The following is a 17,827-nucleotide window of genomic DNA, read 5'->3' on the forward strand; positions in this document are numbered from 1 at the left end:
TTTAGAGAGCAATGCATCTTTATTCGCCTTTAAATATAACAAATAAACTCTTGCAAAGAGGTCAGGTATAATAAGTGATTGAAAACTAAACTATTATATATGATATGTATAAAGTTTCATGTCTGTCTTTCGCTATATAAAGGATGAATGCTAAACATACAAAAACCTGCCTTATTTTGGACGGCAGAAAATGTGCAGAACCCGTACCTTGTTAAGCGAATTGACGCTGTTGAAATGCACTGACGTTATATACGCGCCTATATATCATACATATCTGTTATTTATTTTTGAACATGCCGTTCTTGTATTTCTAATTGTTTTTATGCTAACTAAGCTTTTCAAGCAAATTGTAAGATTACTACGCGAGTGCAAAATACAGAAGAACCTCCGCGAAGGCCAGGAAACCTCAAGGAACAAACCTGTGTTTTATTGTGTGAGGTGAAACCCTTTTTAAAACTGCAGATGCCGATATGATGTAGTGCTCGTGGATGGATGTATGTACACGGACCTCGTCTAAATACATGGCCCTTACGTGAGGCGGCCCTTTACTGGAGGTGAACTGAACTTAAGACAGTTTCCGTCGAACATTCGAGCAATAAAAGCAAAAATAAAGTTACCAAAAAGACCTCATAGCAGGGTCACAGTATAAATACAGTTAATAAGAACCTATCGAAATTTAGCTCTCAAGCTGACCCCACGAGAGAAAAACGAATTTGAAGTTCTCCGTATTTTAGTTAAAATGTGGACGTTTCACGCCAGTTCAAAATAAAACAACACGCGTTTTAAGCCTTTCTTACGAGGCTTGACATTAACTTTTTCGAGAATGCTTTTGAAATTAATAGCGGGGTCAATTTAAGAAATGAATTACAGTGAGAAGTTTCAAACAATATACAAAATGTAACCGTGCTATGAGTAGATTTTTGGTAATTAATTTTTGCACTTCTTGCTCGAACTTTGAGCGGAATCCGTCTTAACTGTTTGTGTGTGACCAGGAACGTTACTCAGTCAGTGTCCCCTTTTGGGAGTTTTTCCCTTGCTGAAGGTGTCAAATGATGACCGATTCCAGGTCACAAACAAGAGTCTTTCCGTTTCATTGTAAAGACACCACCAAGCCATGCTATCACGCAGAGTTGGAATCTCGTACCCTATTAAAGTATGTCCTTCCACTTGGCGCCGCACTCCACATTGTAAATCTATCACAAAGACCATCTTCTTTTGAAGGACTATCAAAAACTACAGCGTCATTATCCACCCCAAGCGAGAAGATCGAACTGCAAGGAAAAACCGATGGCACGACAATTTTGAATGTCAAGGGCTTTGTATAGTTTAAGATAAATGCATCGGCTACGCCATTGATGGAAAGTATTAGCTCGTCGTCTTTCATTTTGGCTTCGAGAAATTTCAAAGGTTCCAGACCTTCCACACTGTAAATTCCAACGTACGGCTTTGTATCTGGAGGGGGCCTTATTTCCTAAATAAAAGAAAGGAGAAAAATTGCGTGGTAAGTAGAGGCGTAAGGTGAAGAGATTTTTTTTATTTAGCAGTTTACTTACAACACGTTTAATACATTGATAACCTAGCCTGTTTCAAGCGTTCGCTCTTTCCATGGGACTGGGATGCTTTTCCATTGAAGGCTAACTGTTCCACTTTCCCTCCCTCCCTCCATCCCTCCTTACTAACACACTTACCTTTTTTCGTGCTTCTAACAATTCTTCTTTGAAAGCAGGAAGGAATGTGTTGCTGAATTTCGCGCCAACCGCAGTTCGCAGGTTTCCGCAGTTTGTACAAAAAATATTTAAGGCTGTTAAGACAAGGAGAAAGAATATAAAGGACAATTTACCTGACTAAAGAAAGGTACGTCGGTATACAACTTATTAAACTGATAACTTACAAAATGCAAACTTTATAAAATTAAATTAAATGCAGGTAAATATTAGTCTGTTACTGTAGTTTTTGTTGCTACTCTCCCCCTCCCCCCTCCCCCTCCCCCTGTATGTGCTTTCAGTCCATTATGTCATAGGTTTCCACAAGATACTTTGCTCGAATCGAATACAAGGGCACGAGCAGTCTCTATTTTTTCGTCAATCGTGAAGCGAAAAAAAAAAATGACCGCGAGAAAATTGGAGACGAGGCGGGGCGAGGCGAAGCGCGAAAAAATAAAAATAAATTCACGCTCCGCGGGATTCTGCGAACGCTCGACGGACTCTGCGAAAAAAAATAGGGATTGCTCGTAGTCTAGTCGAGTCCTAAACAATTTGCCTGTTCATGCACAGGCATCCGCCTAGATAAAGTAAGGCTGCTTCTAAAACCAGCTCGAAAAACGGAAAGGACTACATTACTACTTTTTTTTAATGGTGGGTGATATAGATTTTACCAGAAGGGTAGCTTACTTACCAAGTTTCATTTCAGGTAAAAGTACAATTAACGCGTTGTATCCGTAAGCATCGCCTTGCTTCTTTCTGATAAGGAGATCATCGGAAATAACCATTTCCCAAGGTGTCCCAATGACATCTTTTCCGTTCCGAAGAATGTACTCTTCAGCAAAAAGGAGAAAGAAAAAGAAATTCAAGCAGAGATATTATTTTTCTAACATTGCCTCTAGATGGCGCTTGTTCAGTCCTGGTTCAATCCACATGACGGGTACCGCAACATATGGGTGCTTATTTCAAATCATATATCAATTGGGGTACATATAAAAGATATAGAGTTGACTTTTTAATGCGTGATAACACATTTTACAAGATGCTCAACAATAATGAGTGAATGTGAAGGTTGGATACCTTTAAAAGGGTAAATTGCATTTCTTTGTTCAAAAATTGTCATAGTTTACCATTTATGTTGGGAGAGGGGGTCCCCCAAGCCTTATAGTTTTTTTTTGTGGCAGCGAGTGAAATCTGGGGAGAAGAGTACTCGCTGCTACGAGCAGGTTTCTCTTGCGAAGATATTCACCACTTGGGAGATATCGATCTACATTACTTTTAAAGTCCATACGATAGTAATATCCGCCTTTTTGAAAATGGGACAAACGAAAGAGTTTGTATGAGAAATTTAGGGATTTCGACGAAGAGGTCTATGGCCTGCCCAGCAGTCGTTCGGTTAAGAGATGATTTACCTGGTGCGAAAAGAGCTTCAGCAAGGGCTTTGGAGAGATATTTGTTTGTGTCGAGTTTGAAGAGAGCCATCTCCAGCTGACAGTTTGAAAAAAGAACGAAACAACCATTAGCAGGTTAATTTTGCTTGTTGCTGACGGGCAAATGGAAATAAACTATATGTTTAAAAGTAAAATAGATAAGACTGTAAAGGCGCACATGGGAGACAGTCACGCAACGCTTCTCCGTTACTGGTTAGGACAGAAACGTTGTGTGACGCACTGTTACCTTTGCAAAATCTGCTACAGTGGAGAAAGCTCCTCCAGTCGGATTCAGCCAGCCCCATTCTTTAACATTGGAGAATTCGGTTTTGCTTGTATAGCCAATGGGAATACGCTGCCTTATGCTGAATTCGAACAAAATAAAAATAAATAACCCAAATTGAAACAATTTGAGTGGACACCCCCGGCCAGACATCTAACAAAGGCCTGAGGAGGGGTGAGGTGGGGTGGGGTTGAGGGGGTGGGATAATTAAGAAACTGCATAAAACCCGACTGAGTTGAAGTTCTTCGCTTTATATTTTTATATTCTGCGTTTAGATAGTCCGCCGCCACCCCTCTCTAATTACCTCCGTCAAACGACATGGAATAAAAACAGGCCCGCAAGGGTTTAAAAGAGTTTTTTTCAAGGCATTCAATTATATTCTGTAGTTCATACAGTGTGATCGTCCTTGAGGGATAAGTTCTTAAAAGAACTGTTGTTAGTGACTTACGTTTCGACAACCTTAGCGGAAGTCATCTTTAAATTGTAAGTGAAAAGTGTCGTCAGTCGAGGTTGTTATAAGTCTGCTCCGTTGAAGCTGATTGGTCAGTCTAGCCGTGATGTTATTGGCTGTAAGACCCGTGTAGAGTTTGTCAACATGATTGGTCAGTTATATTAAGTTTTGATCTGTCTCAGGAGAATTAATAGTGGATCACTCTTGGGACTTCACATGTTATGTCTAATTATTTTTTTTAAGAACAGATCCTGGCTCACCTGTTATCCAAATCGAAATATGTGTCTTCCATTTCAAATGTTGACAATATATTGTCCTTGATCCATCCTTCGTATCCAGCGGCATTTCCAAACCTCTCACCCAGTACCTGACCGAGCAGTGCAAAGCCGAGGTTACTAGGCGGAGAAAAAACAACAACATAAAATTGTTAGTCTTATTGGAGATGCTCGTCATACCATTAAGGGGTTTAAGATGATGTCAACTGGCACTACTCAGGAGTTCCATTCAAATCTTTACAGTTTCTAGACATGTAATGATACATGTTATGGCTATCACCTCCAACAGTCTTTTCTTGGCATAGGGGGCTTAGAATAAAAGAGCTGGGAACGATAGCTTAAATGCGAGGATTCTGTTGTATGCGCGACTGAGAACAAAACATAATCTTATAGCAGAGCGACATTCAATTGTCCCCCAATTAGTGTCGTAAAACCAAAACCAAAGTAGCTCTGGCCAATCACAAAGGACGCAGACAATCCAGTGAACCAATCAAAACTCGAAGCAAATACATGTAGCCGAAGTGCGAGAAAATCTGTGTGAGCGAGTCACGATTGTGGATTATAAAAAAAATATCGTCACTCACGTCAATCAGAAATAAAACCAAAACCAATCGGCCAACCTTTTATAGGAACGGCTCTACTACACTAATGGTATGTCAAAGCCGCTATCGAGTAGAACCAGCCTCGCCTCTTGGCTCGGCTGCCTCGTTGGCAATAACAATAACTTTATTACCATGACGAATCGCTAGGATACAATGCTAGCAACTTTCTTACCTGTAATATGGCTCTTTACCAGGCTCGCGCAAAAGTGTTAGATTTCTCAGCCGCTCAATCATTTGGGTATTTGAGTAGGGACAGAGATTTGTCTTGGTGGCAGGATAACACGGTGCCTCCCTTTGGAGACCAGAACGATGCGATGCGAGCTCTCTGGGAAATAAGAAAGTAATGAAATTAGAAATAATGTTCTCAAACTCTTAGGTCTCTTAGCTGCTGTTTGATTCCTCGCGAAAGGAGATGGGAGGCCGAACATGCGAGATATATGATATGATTTTGTCGGTAGTTGACTTCAATCCGCTGGGTTCTTTGTTTTTGCCACTGAATTGGACGAAATATTTCTAACAGACAATACAGACAGAAACAGAATTCAAGAAATCATTGGAATTAAAATTCAAAGATTTCATTCCTCAGTGTTGCATTGCGCTTCCTTACAGCGCATAACTTCACCCGTGATTCACGCGCGCAATTGAAAAACAGTGGCCTTCTATTTATGGCTGGAGTTTGCCAGAGAGGTAAACAAGTATGGTGACTTGGCTATCACTTTGTTTCTCTTGGTTTGAATTGACCAATAGTTTTCTATCTGCAAAATAAATATAGACCATTTCCCAGTGTAGAATAAGAAACAATCCGGCGTCGGAAACGTGAATTTAGCAGGCAATCGCAATAATCATTATGATATTATAAGGAATTATTGCTTATAAGCAATGTGCTGTTGCTCCTAAACGAGTATGGAAATCTCAGTGCAGGTTCTATATCAGAGGATTGACCTTAAGGGACGGACCATTATTTTCTTGGAGGGGGGGGGGGAATGAAAAATTTTCCTCTGCAAACTTTTATTTTTAGTTTATGCACCTCTGCAAACATTTTTTTTTCGAAATTCTTACTATTTTTTGTTATACATATCGTGTTTGCAAACAATTTATTTTGTCTTTCCAGGCCCTGCAAACAATTTTTTTCAATATTTTTCATCCCCCCCCCCCTCCAAAAAAATAATGGTCCGTCCCTAAATTCAGTTTCTGCAGCCGGTGAAGTGATTTGTAATACAGCGTGACCTAAAGCCTTACCTTAGAGTGATTGGGTCGTCACCAAAAGGATTTTTGACAAAAAAATTGCTTTGATAATTAGTCACTGGGTCATCAAGTGAGCTGACAAAGCGATCATTCTGTAGCTTATAGAGCATGAGTACCTGAAATGTTGAACAGTTAAGGTAATAAATATCCGTGTACAAATGTGCTGGTCTGGAAATTGCTACCTTTGTGAAGTTAAATCAAATTATTTAACTTAACTCAACAATGACTTGACTAAACCTTGCTACCTTGAAGCTAAATTTTAACTTAACTTAACTTAACTAAGCTAAGCTAAGCTAAGCTAAGCTAAGCTAAGCTAAGCTAAGCTAAGCTAAGCTAAGCTAAACTAAACTAAACTAATTATAAACTAAACTAAACTTAACTTAACTAAACTACAAACTAAACTAAACTAAACTATGAAATTAAGTAAACTTAACCAAATTAAACTAATTTTTTTAAAAAATACTTAACTTTACTTTTACCTTAACATAGTTTAGCTTAGCTTAGCTTGGCTTTACTTAACAAAACTCTTAGCTTAACTGAACTGAACTCCTATAATAAACTGCAGAGTTATAGCTGAACTGACTTGGACATGCGTTGTATATAAGAGTCTTTGTGGTAAGGATAGTATTTCCCTTACCGTTAAAACCTTCGTAACACTTGCTATAGGGAATATAGTTTTAGTTGTAGGCTTCTGTTTCGGTGTCTTTGAGTTATCCATCACTCCAAACTCTCCTCGCCAAATCACCTTATCCATGTACACGATGTTGGCTGTGACGGCGCTCTACGAACGGAAAAATTATTAAGATAGAAGCAACAGTAAATTCATTTGTCTTATTAATACTATTTTTATGTTAACTGTCACTTTTTTACTTAGCTCAAATGGTTTTTCACTAAGTCAGTAAAGCAGTTGCATCGCTAACAGGAGTAAATTTATTTCTTGGCCAATCAGGTGCAAGGCCCAAAACACACAGGATTTGGCCCGCGCGATATTTCCCGCGCTTTTAAACGGTTACAATTTTTTTTTATGTTGAGCCCTGATTGGCCTAATGGGTTTGTAATGTGCAGGGGGCGACAGAAATTTGAAACCACTTTCATACAAATACAATTAGACTGAAAAACAACAACCAACAACAGTAACAACAAAAAACAGACAAAACAAGAGCACTAACCGGTCCTCCCGATTTCATTTGATCTTCAATGAAAGACTTCATAGAACTCAGCTCGTCTTGCACAGGTTTTGGCAGTGTCGTGAAAGCTACTGGCTTCGGTATTGTACGGCAGTGGGTGGGTGGAGCTGGGGTCTGTTTCTGTTAAAACACAATTTTTTTTTTATTAATAATAATAATTTTTAACAAAATGACTTTTAGACTTGTATCTACTTAGCTTGGGCTGGATTGCTTGATTAGAATTGTTCAAAATTATCATTGTAATATCATAGGTGACAAATTACTCTTTAATTTTGGCGCGAAATTTTAACGTTAATTTATAATTTCACATGTGAAATTATAAAATTGCCATGGCAACGTAGTTAGCGGCAAGATGGCGTCCGTAATAAAAGGTGTTTTAAAGCTTAAACTTTGTACATTTTCGCTTGAATTTCATCTAAGCCAGCAAGCCTTGGCCATGTAATAATTTTTTTGATGATATTTTATATTTCAAAACGTCAAAAAGACTTCAAGACATAAATGGCATCGAGCGGATTTTTGAGCGTTTTACACGGGCACCGTTTTCAGTTCATTCAAGACGAACTACGGTCATATATAATGTGACAAATAATTGACAGTTTATTCATCTTTGAAACATTTTGTCAACTGCAAAAAGGAATCTCTAAAAAGGTTTTCTTTAAAGACTAAAAACTTGCGAACTTGAGCAAAATGTATGCTTTCAACTTTTCAAAGCTCGGAGTTCGCGATGCAATATACCAGTCAAAAACCTACGATCGCAAGCGTAATTTGTCACCTATGATATTAAAATGTAACCAAATGGTATTCTCGTGAAATTAGGAAATAATTTCACTTGCATTTTGTCAAAATGCTAATAATTTCCCGAGCCTTTTTGACAAAATGCGCGTGAAATTATTTCCTAATTTCACTCGTCACCATTTGATTACCAATACTAATTAATTTTTCATGCGAATTACACAAAATTTAAAGGAAATTGAGTTACATGTAAAATTTGAAATTCGTAACCATAAACATGCGAAGCTCTTTTAATTAAGCGCCCACTTCGGGAATAACTGTTCGTGTCCAGACTGGTCGTTTACGAGAAAAGGAACATTACAAGGCAATGTTATATTACGGTAAATGTGTTAGAATCGTTGACTGGTCACTTACGAGAGCTTAAAAAGTACCGTATTTTCTCAATTAAACGCCCCGGCGTTTATTTCAAACTTGGTCTGGTGGACCCGGCGTTTATTTGAAGCCGGCGTTTAATCGGGGCCCGGCGTTTATTAACGAAGTGGAGTTTTCTGTTATTATTATCACCCATCCTCCGATATCTAGGGTCAGTTTGTCAAAGCGGAACAATTTTTCCCTTTGTCCCGCCCGGACGAACTGTCCCTGGGTCTCCGAAGATGATTATTACCAAGGGTTACAGTGCTGCATAGGGCATGTTGCAATCACGATTTGTGACAAACAGAACCGAAACACTATATGAACAACATGGGAACAAGTAAATGCTACGGATGTAAAGTTTTAAGTTCATAAACGGCAACGCCTGGACCTCCAATAAACGCCGGGACCTCGATCAAACGCCCCCGGCGTTTATTTAAAAAATTGCATTTTTGACCCGGCGTTTAAACGGGGTCCGGCGTTTAAACGAGAAAATACGGTAAAAGAAAAGACCAGTTGGTAATTCTCAAAGGTGGCCATGATCGCTTTTTTTAGTGCAGGTGTGGTTGGTAACGAAAGCTTTAATTACAGCATTTGAGTCACAATTCAAACGGGGTTCTACCCTGCTTCCAGATATTTTCTTTTTCCTATTTTTCAATCACGGAGGTTTTATTTTCTCTTGTATAAAAGTGTTTTTTGTTGCTTATGCATTCTGAAGATCAGTCGACATCCAAAAAATATAAACGAAAAACCTTAATGAGAACTACGTAACTGAAATCAAAATACGCGCTAATCATTTAGCTTAATCATTCTTTGACCAACTGTGTTTGAACGGGGATAGAATATAGCAAGAGACAAGTCCCTCTCGTCTTCCGCCCTGTTTGAGTCGTTCTTAATTTAAAAACCATATCAAGACACTAAAGAACTGTGCAGGACGATAAAACAGATAATTTCTGTATAATTATCCTCTTAGTGCCCAGGAGGACGCATAAGGCCATAAGTAGCCATCTTGACCTCACGCTTGGTTAATAACCCATATGCATATTATGTATGAAACAGCGAGTTTAAAATTACCGTTCCTGGAGATGTCCCGCCATCCTTCCCGTTGTCGGTTCCCTTGTCACCCTGAGATTCCCTCGCGAAATACAGAGCAATCATCACAATAGACACAGCAATGAAGAGCACTAGCAACGCAAGAACAAGGCAACTGCCACAGCGACCTCCATGCTTTTTCTTCTTCTCAGGAGGCAGAAACCCGACTGTGCTAGAACTGGATGGCAGGGGGCTCCTGCTTGGTTTGTCCTCCTTGTATATGTACGAGGGCGGGGGTCCGGGCTCATGGTAGGACGTGTAATTCCCTACATACGAAGGGGTGTGCGGGCGTTCAGGATTGTCGTATGCGGTGTTCATGATTCCCTGGGGAGAATGTCTTCCAGTGGCTGAAAGAGAAATGCAGTGGGCATTCTGAGCTATTTCGATGATTCTCCAAGATAAAAGAGATTTACTTGTTTATGCTGACCTAGCCTGTGAACAGGCTCTCCTGCGAGGATATCTCCCCCAGGCTCTTCTCGGCCCGCTTCGCTCGCCGATCGGATCAGGAGCCTGCTTACAAGCTAATGCTAACCTACTAGCTAATCTAAGGACACATTTTGGACGGATTAAACAATTGTCTGCGGCAACCGATCTCAAAGACGGTTAAGAAGTCAATTTTTTGCCGCAGACAATGTCGGCTTTTACAAGCTGGCTAATCCGTCTCTGAATTTATATCCGGTCAGGTTAGATAGATAGATTTTATTAATGCTCAATGCATCCGCCGGAGCGGCTGAATTACGAATTACTTTACAACAAAAATTATATTATACAGGTTATCCGCCAGACGGATAGTTCGTCCCGAAACTTAGCTCAAAACGCACGCACATGCACCAAACGCTCCAAAAAAAAGGAACCGAAAGAACACAGATTGCATGCAAGGCCTCCGTTTCTGATGCAGTCTTGTGCAAGCATCACTCACGCTTACAAGAAAGATGAAGTAAAGGTGGAATTGACAGACCCTGCATACACCAAGTAACAGCAAGAAGAGGCGTGGCTAGCCCATTCGCAGGCTAGTTTGAATAACGCCAAGACAATCAAAGGCTCGTTGAGCTGCCTCGTGCATTGTCTTCCATTTGAGCCAGCATGAGGAGATCTTAAAGTGTATATGACATGAAAAATATTTTCTGCTTTTTTGAAAGGCTTTTCGAAATACTGAAGAATGGCGTTTTTCTTTTCGAAATATCTTTTTTCGTTTCAGAGATATTGACGTTTTTGTATTATGCAAATTAGATCAGTGATGACGTCACAAGATTTGACTCAAAAAAATGGTAAAATACTGAATAAACAATATCTCTAAAACTATTGAAGCAGTGTTCTTGAAACTTGGCACCACAAATGTGCATCACAAAAGGAACAAAATGACACCCTTAGTATTGTTGCCATAGTCAATATCTCTGAAACGAAAAAAGATATTTCGAAAAGAAAAACGCCATTCTTCTGTATTTCGAAAGGCCTTTCAAATAAGCAGAAAATATTTGTCATGTCATATACACTTTAAGTGAGTCGGAATGAGTAAAAATTTACCATTTTTGTCCCGTTTAAAGCTAAAATCGAACCATACGAATAAGCCCATACCATGCATCTCAAAATCAAAATGCTTTCAAAATCAAAATGCAGATAACTTGTAAGTTTGAATTTCGATTTCAAGAGTAGGAAAATTACTACAGTGGAATCTGGATTTCTCGAACTGTCCAGTGAAACGAAAATAGACCATTTTACAGTTGTCTGCTCAGTGACCTGGCCTTTGAATGGAAGTGAGGCTGGAGGTGACCTTGTTTTGATACAGACCTCACTGCTTTTGTTGTGTAAATCATGTTGTTCTGATCCTAACTAGTTTGCATTTACATGATAACGCAGGGAGGTTTGTATCAATGCAAGGTCACCTCCAGCCTCGCTACCATTCAAAGGCCAGGCTACTTAGCAGGCAACTGTAAAATGGACTATTGGTTCGAGAAATCAGGATTAAAATTGTAGCATCCGACTGGGTAAACTAAGTGAAACAAGTCCAAGCAGGGCTGTAGCCGCTTTAATTTGAGGCAAACCAAGGCACTTGCCTCTTTTATTTTCCCTTTTTTTAAGGGGGAAAGTAAATACCGAGGAAGAGAATTTAACTCTGGATATTGCCTTGAGTCATAACTTTTTTTTTTATGGCTACGGCCCTGCCACGGGAAATGACTGTTGGCTCGATTTTCGGGGATTCCACTACTAATTTCCGATTCCAGAACGTTAACCGTGAGCGGAGAAATATATTAAAAACCCAATCCCTATTATAGCGCAATGATCGCATGCCGCAGCGCATTGAGCGCATTCCTAGACTTCACGCTAGACGGACAAATAAAAAAGAGAAAATGCTCGTATTTTCGCTTATTCCGTTTGTGGCCTGTACAGGAATTCGCTCCAGGCTAAAATCCAGTTTGATGAGAAAAAAGAAGGAAAAAAGGACGCACAAACACTGCGTCACTATTCCGCATTACCGCACAACCATCTAACTACATAGTCTACATAGGCGCATATAAACCGTGATTACACTTGTTTATAATATGAATTAACAGTGTTGTATCAACATAGAATAAATGTTTTGCCTTTTTGTATTTCCTGCTGCAGAACCCAGTTAAGATTTACAAGAACAAAACATTTTTGCTCGATCAAAGGAGCTCGGCGTAACCTTTCATTTCGAGTTCAACTGAAAGTAAACGTCTCCTAAATTAAAAGTATATAAACAGTACTCCGTCTGTCATCGGGTCTTTGTTTTCGCCTAAAACGCTTTTGTTTAAGGTCGTACATAAACTGCACTTTTGTTCCAGTTGAACGATTTAAACTTCAAAAACAATCGGCAACAACATTTGAAATGTTACAACAAGCCAAGCGCCTTACAAAATAAAAACCCTCCTGCCAGTTGTCTCTACTGCCCAACGCATTTCTTTAGCGTGAATTTGCTCGAAAAACTTTGTGACAGTTTGTGTGCAATTTACTTGTTTTTCCTTGTTGAATCGCCTAGAAACAGGTCTTTATCTTCGCATATGCATTAATTAGCCCACAACTGTTCTGTCTATAAAATTTGCTCTTGATCTTTTTCAAACGGATAAGAATGTGTCTCGAAAAGCGCTTTCGGAAGGCAGAAGTGAGGGCACTTTAGAGGTCTTTAGCTGCCGCTTCGTTTGAAGTATAGTCTTATCTGATGTTACGCACAATCGACACAATCTGTACAATTTCGTTATTTTATGGAGCCGAGCGTGTAGCATTTTGAATATTAAGTTACTGCGTACAGTTAGACTTAAGTAATCGCTGCTTCTTTCCTCGATTGAACGTGTACGACATAAGCGTCATATTTAACACCGCGAACACTGCTTAAAAGTATTAACGAACAATGTTAACGCAAACTGTGGCTGGAAGTATTTGTTTTAAGTTCTAAGATTGCAAATTAGCATACCGAGCTTCTCACGAGAACGGAAGGTGAAACAGAATATGGACGCCCACCCAGCGATTAAAGGTGCAAATTAGTTAATCGATGCTACTTGGAAGAAACCTGGGAACGTTGTGTTCAATTTGGAACTGTATCAAGCCAAGATTTTTGTCTACAAGCTGTCCGTGATCGATGAAAAAAATCTCGTGCTACAGTAAATGAACTGTAAACATTGGCAAATTGAAGTCACATTCCTAGGGTGAGAGCATAATGTAGATCACACAAATCATATGTACCTGCACGATACTGCTTCTGGAGCCGCGGAGAACTGAAGTAAATTCCTTCCAGAGCCATTTTAGCCGAGCTCTTGACGAATATATAAGGCTTAGGCAAGGAGCTATTAATGCGCGCTAAAACACTAGAGTGGATTTAGTGTCGTTTGTCTAAATTAACTGGCACGATATTATCATAACCTCGACCCGGTACCCAGGCCCTTCTCACAAAAAGAGAAAATTGTAAAAATGCGCTGCTCGGTCCGATCCAAGGGTCAAACAGATGGGTCAATAACAGGAATAAACCACGAACAATGCTTAGCTTTATGTGGATAATTTATTCATGATTTCCTCTCAGGCTTGCTTATATCGCGAGAGAAACCACAATGAAACCAATAAAACTACGGACAAATTTATATATTTCGAACGATGCTGGGTATCGGACACCGGCAGACAATTTTAGGACCAGTTTTCTTGTAATTTCAGAAAAAAAACTTTGGACGCTTTTGGACAATGCTTTGTGACATTGATTTAAATTTCCTGAGTGGTGTTATCTAGCAGTTTGCGAACTCAAGGGCTCTTGGGCTCAGTGATGTCCGTGTGGAATGATAACGGCTATAAACTAGGACCTTTTTATCGTCTTTCGTTTATTTCGTTTGAAGTATATTGGTTTTACTTCCGATAATTGGGTGCTTTTATCTATAGTCTACTTGAGCTGCGCATGCCACTTCATAACTCATAACTCGATAATCAATAAATGAAGATATTAAACAATCGATACTATATCGATTTTAGAGTTTTGTAGATGAAAACCATAGACGAAATTTGGTGGACGAAAATCATCGAGTTTGATTCACTGTATTTTTTATTCTTATTGCATTGATGATAAGGGTTTCATAGTCTGGTCGAAAATAATACTGTATACTGTACGTTATTAAATTGCTACATTTGTCAGGTGGGCCGGGCCAGGTATGATTAAAATTGCACTGGCTTGAGTGTTCTTTTTTTGCGTCCAGTGAAAGAGCAATTCAAATTAACCCATGTAGTAAAATGGTGATATAGCAAAAAGGTCAAAAATGTGAAATGGGAAAGTAAAAAGAAGCTGAAAAAGTAAGATCTTATAAATAATTGCCTTCGAATCATTCTCAAAATATTGAGCCTCTCTATGGGTATCCACGTTCTTCGCAATTTTTTTGCAATTCTTCGTTTTTTAAAGCAGATCTTCGTTTTATCTTCGTTCGTTTTTGTCGTGAAATGTGGTCAAACGCCAAAATTTAGAAATTACAGAAATTTCCTGAAGTGTTTACGAATTTTTACAGTTTAATATCTGAGTGATCAATTTGATCACGCAAATTTTGGTCAATTTCAGATCTTCGTTTTAATCTTGCTGAGATCTTCATTTTTTCCGCGGTGACTGATCTTCGCGTCTTCGATTTCTTCGGAAATACCCATAGATCTAGAGAGGCTCTGTATTACAAAGTCAGTCCTACGTTTTTTGAAATAAGATAGCTGAACCAATGAAATTCTCCCAACTGGTACTTTAAATTTAATCAATGTTTAGAAACTAGTGCAAAGAATTTCTACTAAACACAATTAAGTATTGACAAATTCAAAACAATGAAGTAACATTTTATTGCTCTAAATTTTAAAACGAGTTGTCGTCTAATAAATCGGTTCTTTCTCTGTTTTTTCTTGTGTGTAAAGATTCGTCTTCATCAAGTGACTAGGAGTATGGCTACTCCCCCCTGGATGGGATGCTAGTCCATCGCAGGTTAATTACTCCCAAGCTTTCTGTCAGGTTGCATGCACAGTTCGTCAATACCAATTTATACTTTAAGGTGTAGAAAGGCACTGTGAGAGAAAAGTGTTTCGCCAAGGAACACAAAACATTTAAAAACCCGCTCGACTGGTCCTGGACTCGGACTCTAACTTTATTGGAAGTCCAATTTGCTAACCATCTCAAGCAAGGGGGGCAACCACCAATTATTCCCAGGATCTTCTTAGGTCTTCAGGAAAGGGATACGAGACAACACTGTGAAACTTCGAACCCCTAATTGAAATTGCCATACATTCCACTAAGCAATTGTCCGGTGGGGGGAAAGGGTAGGGGGAAATAGGTTACCGCTTACATATATAATTTAGAATAGCCCGGGGCAAACGTTCAAAAACAATATTATCACAAGGATATTTGTGCACTATTGTAACAATCTCTTGGATTTTCGATTAACCAATTCAAATCGGTTTCCTGTTAATAATGTTAACTACAACTGTAAAAAAGTCGTTTCTGAATAACCCATTTCGCCTTAATTTTCTTGCTACTATATTGTGCTCTATCTGCCTAGCGATGGTTAGTTCGAAATTAAAAGCTACTGTATACATCGGTTACATCCATTACACACGAAACTCTTTACTCTAGATGTGATGTTTGGAGTGTCAAGTGAATTGGACTGCCAGTGGTGGCTAGTGCCTGGGAGGCATTTGACTTATCGAGGAGGCTAAAATTGATTATAAGCGGTCGATAATAACAACAGGCGACCATCACGAAACAAGAAACGCTACGGAGATTTAAAAAGCACTGACTTTGTAATCTACGTTGAGTTGTAGCCTAAACTATTAACATAATTGACCACAGCGATTCCGTGTGTCTATAGTTTACCCCTCTACTAAACTAGTTACTTACCTGAAAGGCTCGTAGAAAAGTTATGATGTTTTCAGCAGCTCCCGCAGCAACACGCTGGGATAAAATCATAAACCGTGATGAAGTAGTATTTGCTTTCGGGCAAGAAAAGATTAATTACAAAACAAGCTTTTGTGAAACGACCGTGAAATTATATGCAGTATGTGCACTGATGTCATTTCGGCAGCCTGCTGGTTTTCTTAGCACGAAGCAGTGTTCAACTGAGAAGTCATGTGTTTACATTATGCTCCTATTACCTTCATTGAAGCCATTTATCGTTTCATTTCCTCATTTTACGAAGCCGATGATAGACGGCCGTACCGCATTTTCATTTAACCCTGATTAACCGTTATAAATACATTTCGGGATGTCGTTAATTGATAGACATCAAAGCTGACTGCGGCCCACTTGATCGGGCGATAAAATCGTTATCACATATTATCACATTCTCAATGTGCCACTGATGTGCCCCTTAATTAAGTTGCTAAAATTAGCATGCACTGTCTTGGTTCTTCCATACAATGCTAAGGCTTAACGCTACTTCTATTTATATTCTAAATGCTTACTACTACTTATATTAAAACGTGATCGTCATATAATTATCTACTTCTCCGTCGTCACGCATGCCTGAGGAGTAATGACCCCCTGTCCGGATACAGGGAGCATATAAAACCCATATCTATTAAGAGGATTTTAATCTGTGTATTAGCCTGCGTGGCCGGTGTTCATGATCAAAGGGGAAGGAGAAGGGGCGCTCTCTGATCGCACCTCGCGCTCGAACTCCCCTTCTCCTTCCCCTTTGAACGCCGGCCACGCAGGCTATCTGTGTATCTAAAGGTGATGTTACACGGGACAACTTGCAACAACGATTTTTGGGTCAACACCGCGTCAACTTTTCGTGCTATGTTAAACGAGTCAACTTTTCGCGCAACATCGTACAAAATGCTCTTGGCAACATGCATGTTACACGAGACGATTTTCAGCGCAACGCCAACTCGCAACATTTTGCGCGCGCGTCCAGGCCTTGTTGAACAGTATTCTGGGAAGGTGTTGCGCGAAAAATCGACGGCGACCCTGTTACACGAGTCAACTTTCTGAATATTAGTCATTTTGCGTTGCGAGTTTTTGACTTGGGTTCAAAAACTCTCAACGTGTTGCCGAGTCAAATGTTGCGCGAAAAATCGTTCCCGTGTAACATCACCTTAAAGGGGCTACGCCACGGACAACGCATCTTGAAAAATATTTTCAAGTTTGCTGTTCGTAATCCGAAAGCGAGCACGGGGAAGGCCTAGAACAACCTGGCGAAGGTCGGCCGAGAAAGAACTTAAGTCCCTGCACCTGACCTGGAATGGGATCCGGAAGGCGGCACAAGACCGCTCCCGCTGGAGAGAGACTGTAGAGGCCTTATGCGTCCAATGGCGCGATAAGGATTGATGATGTTCGTAATCCGTCTTAATCTTCGTAAGTTCAAATCATCCTTGGTTATGTTCGCGTTTTTATTACCCCTTTGTTGTTTTTTTTTTTTACGTAAAAAACTATTATTTTGTGGTTTCCTTTAAGCTGGAAGTAAAAAGAAATATGACTTTAAATATCGTGACATTTCTTCTTTAATGTCTCGTTTTTGTTTTTTTTGTCCATGTCGTACCGGATTATTCTGCAGCCAATCAAACCTTGGCCCCCTTGAATGATACGCTGCATTCCGGCATCACATTCTTCCAAAGGGTGACCGGAAACGACCTGAATGGCAAGTCCTACACCTTCCGTGTACAAGAAGCAAATTTGTACTGTTGCCTTTTGCAGACGGACCATTATTTTTTTAAGGGAAGGGGTTGTTGGGCAATTACGAAAACAAACAGATTATTATTGTTTATAGTAGATTCTTAATTTTTTAGTACATTAGAGAGGGCCACAAATTTATTAGTTGTAAAACTATTACGTGTAACCCTCTATAAATAAAGTTTGATTGATTGATTGATTAATTGTTTGATTGATTGATTGATTGAAACAAATCGTGCAAGGGGAGCCACGAAGAAAAAAAATAAGAAAAAATATTGGGGGGGGATTAAG

General features: G+C 39.5%; 1 protein-coding gene across 2 annotated transcripts; it reads right to left on the bottom strand.

The window, feature by feature from the left end:
- On the bottom strand, window positions 1-15,908 carry LOC144659628 (putative beta-lactamase-like 1). 2 transcript variants are annotated; one of them, XM_078520101.1, is made up of 12 exons: window positions 15,764-15,908; window positions 9,391-9,755; window positions 7,156-7,293; window positions 6,624-6,767; window positions 5,981-6,102; window positions 4,914-5,066; window positions 4,125-4,259; window positions 3,378-3,495; window positions 3,113-3,188; window positions 2,395-2,535; window positions 1,689-1,801; window positions 1-1,471 (listed from the first exon to the last, which is right to left on the bottom strand). In XM_078520101.1, exons 2-12 carry the CDS (start codon window positions 9,724-9,726, stop codon window positions 1,121-1,123), a joined length of 1,827 nt encoding a protein of 608 aa, XP_078376227.1. In that variant the 5' UTR covers window positions 9,727-9,755; window positions 15,764-15,908; the 3' UTR covers window positions 1-1,120. The 2 variants fall into 2 exon arrangements, with proteins under 2 accessions (XP_078376227.1, XP_078376226.1); XM_078520100.1 differs by lacking the exon at window positions 15,764-15,908 and adding an exon at window positions 13,108-13,308.
- Between the last annotated feature and the right edge of the window lie 1,919 nt (window positions 15,909-17,827).

Source organism: Oculina patagonica, chromosome 7, assembly GCF_052425735.1.
Source record: "Oculina patagonica isolate OP01 chromosome 7, crgOcupat, whole genome shotgun sequence".
NCBI classification, from domain to species: domain Eukaryota; kingdom Metazoa; phylum Cnidaria; class Anthozoa; order Scleractinia; family Oculinidae; genus Oculina; species Oculina patagonica.